The sequence below is a fragment of the Rhincodon typus genome, chromosome 8 (genome assembly GCF_021869965.1).
Source record: "Rhincodon typus isolate 14 chromosome 8, sRhiTyp1.1, whole genome shotgun sequence".
NCBI lineage: Eukaryota > Metazoa > Chordata > Chondrichthyes > Orectolobiformes > Rhincodontidae > Rhincodon > Rhincodon typus.
Window position 1 is genome coordinate 33,798,648 of NC_063339.1, and position 12,881 is coordinate 33,811,528.

General features: G+C 39.1%; 1 protein-coding gene across 1 annotated transcript in view; it reads right to left on the reverse strand.

Annotated features, from left to right (window-relative positions):
- Positions 1-4,563: 4,563 nt before the first annotated feature.
- Positions 4,564-12,881, reverse strand: part of LOC109919294 (protein delta homolog 1) — a 20,376-nt gene continuing 12,058 nt past the window's right edge. The window contains exons 3-5 of the mRNA XM_048599656.1: positions 12,655-12,785; positions 8,096-8,240; positions 4,564-5,626 (exon numbers count right to left, since the gene is read on the reverse strand). Coding sequence (XP_048455613.1) covers positions 4,867-5,626; positions 8,096-8,240; positions 12,655-12,785 — 1,036 coding nt within the window. The 3' untranslated portion in view covers positions 4,564-4,866. The remainder of the gene's footprint in view (positions 5,627-8,095; positions 8,241-12,654; positions 12,786-12,881) is intronic.

A 12,881-nucleotide genomic window follows, 5' to 3' on the forward strand; every position in this document is an offset into this window, starting at 1 on the left:
TTCAATCCTGGATATTGTCCAGATCTTGTAGTATTTGGACTGCTTCAGTATATAAGGAGTCGAGAATGGTGAATGTTGTGCAATCATCAGCAAACATCCCCCTTCTCACCTTATGATGGAGGGAATTGATGAAGTAGCTGAAGATGGTTGGGCCTAGGACACTATCCTGAGGAACTCCTGCGGAGGTGTCCTGGAGCTGAGATGACTGGCTTCCAACAACCATAACCATTTTCCTAAATGCCAGATATGACTCCAACCAGCAGTGAGTTTGACCCCTGATGATTCCATTTTTGCTAAGGATGTGTTAGGGCTACCCACAACTGCACAACACAAAATCGCCGATGGCTGCCCATGGCTAATGCAGTAGAACATGGCTGACAGTAGTTACAGAGCTTGGGAAAATGTTTGCTTAATGTAGTAGAACAAGAGCGTATCTGTCGACTCAAGGTTACTGGACTGACATAGAATGTGCAGCTGCAGTTGCTTATGCACAAGACATAGATAAAATCATTTCACACTAATTAGTTGTTTCTCTTGAATTATTTAATCATTATGTTACAATACTAAGAGTAAGTTTTCGTTAAGATTCTTCAAATAATCATAGATATAGATTCTGAAGTAGTTACAGTTCCAACTATATACACTAAAAGCATTAGAGGAAAAGATTCAAACCAGTTTCAGACAGTAAAAGTAGCAACCCCCTACCCCCATCCCACCGCCACCGCCACACACTGACAATATCATTACAGGGAGAAAGTAGCAGACATTGAAATGTGGATTGAATGTACACATTAAGACACAACTTGTTAGCTAAAGAATTCTAACATTAGGTGTAAACACATAACTTTTGAAACTGATCAAAAATCAATATTTTTTTGTATTGGCTGTAATGAGGTATTTAAAAGGTCCTGATGTAATGTGCAAGTATCCGATGAATTGGCAATTAACATGGTCCAGCTGGCAACTGTTACTTGAAATCAGTATCCATTGTGCAAAGCTGCAAGAAGGAAGGTAAGAAAGTCTGTGAAAACATCATGAAGGACCGGGGATGGACCACAAGCCTGTCCATCTCTTTGTCATTCAGTGATATGATTAGCTTAATTGGAAATACATTGAAACTGCTGAGGCAAGCTTGAATTGTACAAGATGCTGTACGAGAGAGCCAATTACAAAGGAATAACTCAGCACCCCAACCAATAGTAATCAAAGGTATGGGTTGGGGGGGAGGTGCTCTAAGTTTAAATTGTATAAGTTAAGAAATTCTGAAGCTTTTTGTGTGGCTTATTGCTCTGGAGAAATTAAGCTGTACTGGAAATAAAGGTCACCTGAAACAACCCCGCAACTTGCACTCTCATTGGAAAATATGAGATCTAACAGGCTTCTTGATGCCACACTTGGTTGAATGCAGCCGTAATGCCAAGGGCTGTTGCTCTCACCTTATTGGAATTAAGCTCCTCTGCTGTGTTTTTCTGGTAATTTCTGTTTTCATTGCTGGAATTCAGTTCTTTTGTCCATGATTGAACCATGTTTGAATGAGGAGCTGAGTGGCCCTGCCGGAACCCAAACTGGGCATCACTGAGCAGGTTGTTGCTGAGCTGGTGCTGCTTGATAGCACTGTCGATGACACCTTCCATAACCTTACTATGATCAAGAGTGGGCTGATGGGGCGGTAATTGGCTGGGTTGGATTTGTCCTGTTTCTTTGTGTACAGTACAAACCTGGACAATTTTCTACTTTGTCAGGTAGAGGCCTGGTGCTGTTCCTGACGTGACCTCCTGCACTCTCCACTGAATCAGCTTTGATTCTTTGGCTGCATTAATGGTTGAGTGAGTGTGGGCTTTGCTGGGCCATGAGGTTACAGATTGTACTGGAGTACAATTCTGCTGCTGTTGATGGCCCACAGCACCTCATGGATGCCCAGTCTTGAGTTGCTAGATCTGTTCGAAGTCTGTCCCATTTACCATGTTGATGGTGCCACACAACATATCGGTGATTATTCTCAGTGTGAAAGTGGCACTTTGTCTCCACAAGGACTGTGCAATAGTCACTCTTACCAATACTGTAATGGATAGATGCATCTGCAGCTGGCAGATTGGTGAGGACAAGGTCAAGTATGTTTTTCTCTCTTTGTTGGCTCCTTCACCATGTGCGGCAGAACCAGTCCAGCAGCTATATCCTTGAGGATCCGACCAGCGCGATTGGTAATGCTACTGCAAGCCTCTCTTGGTAGTAAAAATTAAAAGTCAAAGTACATTGTGGACCCTTGCCACCCTCAGCGCTTCCTCCAAGTGTTGTTTAACATGGAGGAGTACTGATTCATCAACTGAGGGTGGATGGCACATGGTAATCATCAGGAGGTTTCCTTTCTCGTGTTTAACCTAAGGCCATCAGAGTTCATGAAGTCTGGAGTCAGTATTGAGGACTCCCGGGGCAGTTCCCTCCTGACTGTATACCACTGTGCTGCCACATCTGTTGGGTCTGTCCTGCTGGTGGGACAAGACATATCTGGGGTTGGTGATGGTGGTGTCTCAGACATTGCCTGTAAAATATTATTCCGTGAGTATGACTATGTCAGGCTATTGCTTGACTAGTCCATGAGACAGCTCTCCCAATTTTGGCACTAGGCCCCAGATGTTAGTTAGATGGACTTTGCAGGGTCAATATGGTGTTCCTGTTCCTGTCTTTTCTTGTGCCTAGATCAATGCCAGGTTGTCTGTCATTTCTTCGCAGTGACTGACACAATTGTTTGGCTTGCTGGACTATTTCAAGGGATGCTTCAGAGTCAACCACATCGCTGTGGCTCTGCAGTCACATGTAGGCCAGACCAGGTGAGGATGGCAGATTTCCTTCCCTGAACAGCATTAGTGAGCCAGATGGGCTTTTCTGATGATCAACGATAGTTTCATGGCCCCCAGTAGATTCTTAACTTCAATTCTTTTTTCCTTTAATTGAACTCAAATTCCACTGTCAGCTGTGGCAGGATTCGAACCTAGGTCCCCAGGACATTAGCAGAGCTTCTGAGTTAATAGTCTCAATAATACCACTAGGCCATCACTTCCCCTGTTGCAAAGGTCTATGGGGTTGGAGTAAGTAAAAGATCAGCTACGATTGTTTTGAATGGTGGGACAGGCTTGATAAGATAAATGGCCTATTTCTGTTCCTATGTTCTACCTTTCTCAACAACATGAGATTCACCACCTTCCTACGTATCTTCATTAGCAAGGAAGTATCATATTGAACTCAGTACACCAATTCAATTTTTCTCTCCACCATTGCTGCCAGAATGGCTCTGTTCTTCTAGCATATCCTTTTTTTTAAAGATTTTCAGCAGGTGCAGTATTTTGCTTTTATTTTTAGTGTTTTGCACATGGTTTGCTTGTAATAGTAAAAATCTTAAAATGTGAAAACTTATGCCATTTCTTCAGCTATTAACTAGAAGTTGAATTTCACTTTAAAAATTGTTGGTCTTTATAAAAATCATAACAGGACTGAAATTATCTCATTTCTGTTTCACTGATCAATGGAGTAGGCTGCGTGTTTCTTTACAATAACTATTTATTGACTGAGATATCCTGATGGCTGGCACTATGTAAATGCATGTCCTTCCTTTCTGACTTACCACCTTTACAGCTATCTGTGGCAATTAAACTGTCTCTCATGTTTGGTTGGGATTTGAATCTATAAATCTAGAAACAGTGAGTTAGTCTCTTGACACATTTCTAACAAAAGGCTTGCTGAGTAGCATATTAAGTGAACAATTAACCTTGTAGATAGTTATCACTGACTACACAGTTCTATTTATTCGATGCCACATATCATTAGGCAGTCAAACTTAAGTGACTATTTGGTCAATGGCTCTTAAATGAATTTTTAAAATGCATTTATGATGGAAAATTAACTTTGTATCAATACTGTGAGATTGCGATAGTAAAATTTTCAAGTTATACATGAGAATCTTAAGCTTTTGAGTATTTTAACGTCAAATGTCACATTTCTCATAAAATGACCTAATGTAAAAGTCGACCCTATGATTTTTCATCTAAAGTGTAAACAAAACATAATTTTTCATATCCTTCATGTAAAAGTCAACCCGAGTTTTCAGGGCTCGAAGATCAAAAGTTTCAGAAATAAAGGCTAATCCTGGAAATGTTAATGATTCAATTCCATAATAAATGTGAAATTCTATTGAAAATGAGCACTGGTAAATAATTGCTATATAGCATTTTTAATTATTGCTTTTAATTCGTTCAAATGATTAAATTGACCATATTATGAGTGACAAATCTAGATGCGATTATGATTACTTATCAGTAGATAATATCTAGCATGCTGCTAAGAAATCATGTTATAAAATTAATAAATATTTGATCATTATCAGGAATTCTTTAGTGTTGTTGCTTTTTACTTTATTCCATTGAGACAACCTTTTTGTGAATATCACTCGGGTCCAAATCAAACAAACTAATCAACCCCTCAAACATAAACCATATGAAAGTCAACTTTTAGACGCGGTAGCTAAATCTATTGAAGCAGACTATATAAAACATGAATTCAGACAAAAGTAGGATTCATTTGTGTCAGGTTCTAGCAGATTGTGCACAATTAAAAGAGGATTTAATTCATTGCTATCCAATTCTACATGTTACAGTGTTGTGGTAATTTAAATATACCATTATATTGTGATAAGTTCCCACTTGTTCAAGTTACAATTCACATAAATTCATGTATATCTTTCTAAATATAACAAATATCAAAAACATTCAAATGATACAGTTATTACAAAATGCTGGAATATGCACTAACAATTATAAATATATTGTTACATAATTCAATATAATTTACACAAATTCATTTACAAACAAACATTCAGATAGTTGTATAGTTTCTTCCATAGTTTGTTGATTGATTCACACTTGGAAAGATAACTTTGACTGAAAGGTCTTCGTCTTTATCTTGGAGGAGATGCTTCCTCTGTTTCCAGAGGAGATGACGATACTTAGCATTTGCCAGCCAAATTTCACACTTTGAGAAGAAGATAATCCCTGTAGTCCCCAGGATCACAAGACATGTCAATAATCCAAGCACAGTAAAACAGATCACTTGACTACTATTGAGCAGTGAGCTGGATTTATGGATGGTTTCTTTGACTGTGATTGTTAGCATCCCATTACCTTGTTGATGCGTTGATTTATGCAGTGGTCTTTGGAGGGGTTTGCCACGTCTGATCCAATGTGTTCCTGCATACTTAGAAACATTGTGCTTGGCATCATGATTAACACTCTCAAATGTTTGTTCTTGGCAAGTTTCTCCCTCATATTCAGGTAGGCAAGCACAATAAAATCCTCCTCCAAGATGGTCATGGCAAGTTCCTCCATTTTGACATGGATGGCTAAGGCAAGATGTGACTGAATAGTCACAGGATTTGCCAGTGAATCCACTAGGGCAAACACAGCTGAATCCAGAAAACAGATCTGTGCAGTTTCCATTGTTGGCACAAGGGTTTGGGTGACAGTTATAAATGCTTATTTCACAAAAGTCACCAGTAAAACCAGGCAAACAGAGGCAATAAGTCTTGGATGTGAACCTATTATCATCCAAACAGCTTCCTCCATTCTGACAAAGTGGCCTGTAATCAAATAGGTAAATAACAGATATTGAATTGATTCATCTACAATGTATCAATAACCTTGAAACTGTGACACCAACTTATTTAGAATCCAATGTTAGCATGAAATGATAATGTCTGCTATTCTTACTTCCTGGAGTAATGGGCATTGTTCCTACTAATAAAATTATGGGATTTTTCTGTTCTCCTCCTTGGGAGATTGGATCACCTGCATGTACTTAATGGAGGGAAGTTATGTGGGAGAAACACATACTTCAAACTGAGCCTTTTCTTGTCCATTAATTTAAAGTTTCCTTTTTTATATATCACTCTGGTGCCTTTTGATCATGATTTTCTCTATGCCTTGTTTCACAATATTAAGGGCATCAGTGTAATTGCTCCAGGCACAGAGAAAGGAAAATCAGCCCTAGCATTAAGAAAGGCTTTTGCTTTTTCTGGAGGTGATGCTGCAACTTCTCTCAGCTTGTTATGACAAAGCCAGGTTTTTTATTCACTCATGGGACATGGGTATCACTGGCTGGCCAGCATATATTGCCCTGGTGAAGGTGGTGGTGAGCTGCCTTCTTGAACCACTGCAGTCCATGTACTGTAGGTTCACCCACAATGTCCTTATATTTCCAAGTCAGGATGGTGAGTGGTTTGAAGGGGAACTTGCCATGTATCTGCTGCCCTTGTCCTTCTAGATGGAAGTGGTTGTGGGTTTGGAAGTTACTTTCTGAGGATCTTTATTGAATTTTTGCAGTGCATCTTGTAGATAATACACACTGCTGCTACTGAACGTCAGTGGTGGATGAATAGATGCTTGTGGGTGTGGTGCCAATCAAATGAGCTGCATTGTCCTGGATGGCGTCAACTTTCTTGAGTGTTGTTGAAGCTGCACCCATCCAGGCAAATAGGAAGCACTGCATTTGAACTCCTGACTTGTGTCTTGATGGACAGGCTTTCGGAAGTTGTACCACGCTTTTCCAATTAACTATGGGTTTTTATCTACTGCATAATTTAGAGCTACCATATACAGTACAAGTCTATTGTCACAAGAAAACCTTGTTTTGGTCTTCTCACTGTAAAACATTCATAGTAAATAACAAATCTGCACAGTTACTATGATAAAAAATACATATATACATAAACTTCAACTTGTAAAATAACATCCATAAACACACTTACAGCAGTGGACTGGTAAATGGTAGCATTGTGACTATACATTATTTGTAGTTTTGAGGTAGTCCTGCAATGACTTGATAAATATGCACTAATAATTATAAATATATTATTAAATAATTCAATACAATATAGACAAATTGATTTACAAACAAACATTCAGATAGGATGTACAGTCTTTTCCCATAATTTGTCAATTGATTCACACTTGGAAATATAATTTTAACTGAAAGGTTTTCATTTTTATCTTGGAGTTGGTGTTCCTCCGTTTCCAGAGAAATGGCAATACTTAGCATTTGCCAGCCATATCTCACTCTTTGAGAAGGAATTGGAGAGCATATGACAAGCTGTGTGGGAAAACAGGGAATGATGCAGATTTATATCACCATTACAAGTATTGTAGACAATATGTAAAATCTGTGCTGCCAGCAGGTTACAGTCACTCACAGCTGTCCATATCATTGAATGAAAGTTCTCTGGAGAACCTAATATCAAGACCCTTAAAGGCAGCCATCAACTCTAAAGGAAAGATAGATTCTAACTGCAAAACCTGTTGAGCTAAATGGCCAAAATATAATTGACCTTTGAGGTGCAGAGTGCAAACCTCATTTAAGTAGGGGTTGTATAGAATTTGAAAGGGAGGCATTGTATAGAATTTGAAAGGATATGGAGAAAGGAAAGTGAAGTGCAATTAGATACATTTTTATGGTTGAAGCGCTACCTTCACCACAAGTACAATAGGCTGAAAAGCCTCTTTCTTTCTTCCAATTTGTTATATCATTGAATATTGTTCTATATATGGATCTGCCAAAGAGATTTTTAAACCACTTGCTGTTCAGTGAACTCCAGTTAAACAGTAACCTTTTGCAGCTTTGGATTTATTATTCAATATGACTTTTTCAGAAATGCAGTAAAGCAATTAGATTAATTCCAGTGCAGTATAATGCAGTTTATCAATCACTGATATGAATACACATGCATTGGGATGAATGCATGTATAAATTTATTATTTTGGAGCTTAGGTCTCTCTTAGGCATTTGGACATGATAGAAATCAAAATGAACAAGTTAAAGTGGTCACAAATTGAACTTAAAGGAAAATTTAGGATTGTCTAGTCTAAGATCAGAGGAAAATTGCTTGGAATTATTTATGAATAGTTTGACTGCTGCAGAGGAGGACATTGGGATCATTCTGAATGGATGAGGTCAGATCATCCAAATATAGTTCGCTTCTAATGTCTGTCTTAGAATCTGTTGCGAGCTGCCTGAAATCCTGTCATATGGATAGCATGCAGCATGCATCCCATACCGTTTGTTGTGGCAGGACCCTTTCCGAAGTTGGCAATGGGTTCCTATAAACTCCTGTCCGCAGACACATATGTAGCCACCATCTTCGCTCTCTATACATGTAGAATTATTAGCGCAGGGGTGAGCAGGTGAACAGCTGTTGGAGGCTGTAATGAAAAATAATGCAATTAATTAAAATGGAGGGTGAAATTCCTCTCCTTGAAGTTTGCAAGGAAGGTAGTAAAGAAGGCCAAATGGTTAGGAAAGCTATTGGGGGAGGCAATGGTTTAGTGGTATTATCGCTAGACTATTAATCCGGGGACCCAGATAATAATCTGGGGTACTGGGTTCAAATCCTGCCATGAATTAAATTCAATAAAAATCTTGAGGTTAAGAGTCTAATGATGATCATGAAACCATTGTCAATTGTCAGGAAAAACCCATCTGATTCATCAATGCACTTTAGGGAAAGTAATCTGTAATCCTTACCTAGCCTACAAGTGACTCTGGACCCACAGCAATGTGGTTCACTCTCAACTGCCCTCTGGGCAATTAGGGATGGCCAATAAATGCTAGCCTAGCCAATGATGTCACATCCTGTGAATGAATAAATAAAGAATTTGCCTTGGACAGATACTTGCCATTTTCTCACCACCTCAGCTACTAAGTGCTGGGGGAGAAAGCTCCTTTCTTGATTTGCCTGTAATTAAGTCCCTTAAAGGGCACCAATTTGCCAGTGTCCTGACTAACTCTCTTCCCAGCAGGCACAGAAATTGATGGTTTAGTGGGAAACCAGGATGACCTGCCTGTCAGGTTGAATTTGCCCCATTTATCACAACCTAGTGCCAATCAGTGGCAGAGAAGGGGAGCCAATGGAAGGCCACTGAAATTCCCCCCCTTGCCCCGATGTGCCTCCATGAGAATTTTTTTTAAAATGCCTTATCTTCTCACCAGTGAGTCTCCTGAAGACTGGGTCTCATCCAACAGTGGTTAGGACCCAGAAAGTATTGGTCAAGACATGTGATTGGCTGAGAAGCTCACTGGTCAGCTCTTAGCAAACTGACTGGAGCTGGATTTGATGAGCTTACTCATGATGGGGTTTGTTAGTCAGTTGCCACTGAATATGTCAACCCCACAATTAGATTATAAGTTAGAGAATCATGGCTAGAGAAACCACATATGAGTATAGATACATTAATTAGGAAAGCATTTAACTTTTAATTCAAATTATTTCACTTGAAGTATAAGTTAAATTGTAATTTATGCACCAGATTATACATAGATACAGTTGAGAACAGTAGAGTTCTAATGCTATGCCAGAGACTTTTTCCTAGGGTGGAGGTAGCTATTATGAGGGGGCATAGTTTTAAAGTGAGTGGAGGTAGATATAGGGAGACGTCAGAGGTAGGTTCTTTACTCAGAGAGTGGTAGGGGCATGGAATTCATTGCCGGAGAGGGTAATGGAGTCGGCCTCATTAGGGGCATTTAAGTGGCTATTAGATAGGCATATGGATGATAGTATAAGGTAGGGGTGGAGGTTAGATAGACCTTAGGTTTAGGATAAAAGTTCGACACAACATCGTGGGCTGAAGGGCCTATACTGTACTGTACTGTTCTATGTTTTATGTTCTATGCCTTGTTTATATTCCCTCAGCATGTTCTTAGTGATCACTATCTTGATTGTCTTAATGCTGAAAGAAATGCAATCATTTTTAAAAAGAATACATTGCATTTTTAATCAACCTATTATTAATGTCTAACTCGAAATCTTGAAAAGAATCAATCCAAAAGCAAGAATTAGCCATGAAAATAATTAGATTTTTTCACCTAATGGTCTGAATTCTTACCCTGGTGGTGAATTAGCAGAGGAGCAGGAATAGCACTCGTTCAGTTTTTTATCCTTTATTCTTTGATGGGATATGAGCATTGCTGGCAAGGCCAGCATTTGTTGCCCATTCCTAATTTCCCTTGAACTGATAAACTTGCCAAAGCCATTTCAGATGGCAGCTAAGAGCTAACCACATTGCTATGATTCTGGAGTCACATGTAGGCCAGCCTGGATAAGGTAGGCAGGTTTCTTTCTCCAAAGGACATTAGTGCACCAAATGAGTTTTTACAATGATCAATTATGGCTTCATGGCCACCATGTCTGAGATTCTAACCTCACTTCTTGAGTTCAGCTCTTTTATCCATGTTTGAACAAAGGCTATCATGAGACTAGCTTTATATATTTCAGGTTTTGTTTTTAAAAATTGAATTTAAGTTCCACAACTCCCAGGCTGGGATTGGAGCCCTTATCCACAAAGCATTAGCCTAGCCCTCTGGATTACTAATCTAGTGACATTACCACTACACTACTAAACACCTCCCATATATGTATATGTGACAAAGCTCTTACATTTCCCTCCCACCCTACAACCCCACCCTCTAAACTGCGCAATCACAGCTGCTGATTGCTGTGCAATATATTGAATTTTGGTTCTGGAAGTCACTGCCATGTACAGACATCAGAAAAATTTGAGAGAATATTGTCCTGACCTGGGACATATCCCTTACACAATGATTTTGTAAGCCCAAATCTGAATGTCATTCATCTTGTTGCAGTTGGGCATGGACTGCTTCAGTATCTGAGGAGTCACAAATGGTGCTGAACTTTGTGCAGTTATCCCCACATTATGGAAGTGGGAATGTGATTAATGAAGGAACTGGCAATGACTGGACCTCAGACATCCCTATAAGGAACTACAGAAATGATGTGCTCAGACTGAGACAATCACAATCACCTTATTTTGTGACTGGTATGACTCCAACTGGGTTCAGGGAGGCAATGGCCTAGTGTTATTATCACTAGACTATTAATCCAGAGACCCTGATAATGCTCTGGTCTCAGGTTTGAATCCTGCCACTGCAGATGATGGAATTTGAATTCAATAAAATATCTGGAATTAGAATCTAATGATGACCATAAATCCATTGTTGATTGTTGGAAAGAACCCCATCTGGGTCACTAATGCCCTTTAGGGAAGGAAACTGCCATCCTTACCTGGTCTGGCCTACATGTGACTCCAGACCCACAGTAATGCAGTTGATTCTCAACTGCCCTCTGGGCAATTAGGGATGGGCAATAAACACTGCCTGGTCAGTGACGCCTTCATCCAGTGAATGAGTAAGAGAAAAAAAAACAGTAGCTTGCCCTGATTCACATTAACTCTGTTCTTATTAGGGCCTCCTGATGCCACACTCAGTCAAATGCTGTCTTGATGTTAAGGGAAGTCATTCCAATCTTACCTCTTCAGTTCAGCTCTTTTGTCCATGTTTGAACTAAGGCTATTATATGGTAAGGAGCTGGATTCCTCTATGTGCCACTTGATTGTACTGTCAAAGACATGGTAGGGCAGCAATTGGCCAAGTCGAATTTGTCATGCTTCTTGTCTGTTTATGTTATTAATGACAGGAATGGAGCTGATAGAATTTGACCTCTAGATCCAGCTGGTGTGTATCCCAGAAACTGAGGGAGTCTGGGGAGTATGAAGTAGAGACACATGCCAAAATTGTCTGCACTAAATTCTTTTAGGACAGCATTTCTTCCAAAGGCTTGGAGGATGGAAAGTTACATCTCTAAGGAGTTAGAAAGAAAATTATAGACCTTGGTTGTAGTTCAACTTCATGAGACAAGGATTCATAGACTCTTTTAATAATATTGCATGATATTGTGGTGATTCTATTCACCATAATTATTCTTGACCTTGCCCCAAATCGCACAAATTGGGATCATGTACATACAAAGGGTAGATGTCCCAAGTGTGTGGAGGTACTCAAGGTGTGTGTCCGACAAGGATACAGGAAGAAGGAGGTGTATCCAAGTCTTTAATCAGCCTTAAGACTGAGTAACGCAAAACACAATTTTATTTCTTCAGGAGCTGTCTGGATAATAGCTTTAAGCAATCAATTACTATTCACTGATTTGGAGATGGTTAAAGAGAAAGATGTTTCAAAGTAAGAATAATCATGAAAGGATAAATAATTGAAAGATTGTTTCCATTGGTTGGTAAATTGGCAAATGAGGCATAAATTCAGCATTATAATTAGAGTAACAAAAGGAGAATGCATTTTTTACACTTTTTTTTAGAAAAATTTACCATAAGTGGCTATTAGGTTAGGAAACTATATTATCACTTAACACAATTGAAAAAGAAAAATATAAAATGGCTATGGGAAAAGGGTAGAAAAGTGATATTTGAGCAAGCACAACTCCATTTAAGGATATAATGGTTCTTTCTCTTATTTTTAAATTACCATAAAATGTTAACCACCTGGAAGAAAAATACTGAAACACAAAAAATAAAGTTCATATAAAATCATACGTTTTTAAAAGGTCACCTGAATATTTCTAGATAAGTTCCCATCTTCAAAATGAAAAGTTCACCAATGAATAAATTTCCTGATCGGTTTTCGAAACCCAAATTTTGGTAAGGCTCAAAAATAATCTAGATATTTGTTAGTTGTTTTTAAATTATGTATGGGATTTTACAGTTTTACAGATTTTACAGAATTTGCAAAACGCAGCATGAATCAACAAACCTGTGTCACAGAGGCTGCCTGACCAACCTTCCTCACATACACATTCCCAAGGTTTGGTGCAGAGCCCATGTAAACAGCCAGGAAAAGGAATGCACTGATCACATAGCTCTCCCTGCCAGCCAGACTTACACCTGTAACAGAAAAACAGCTGTGAGATTCCAGGCAAAGTGTCACTAATGGTGAATCAGAGATAGTAGGAACTGCAGATGCTGGAGAATCCGAGACAA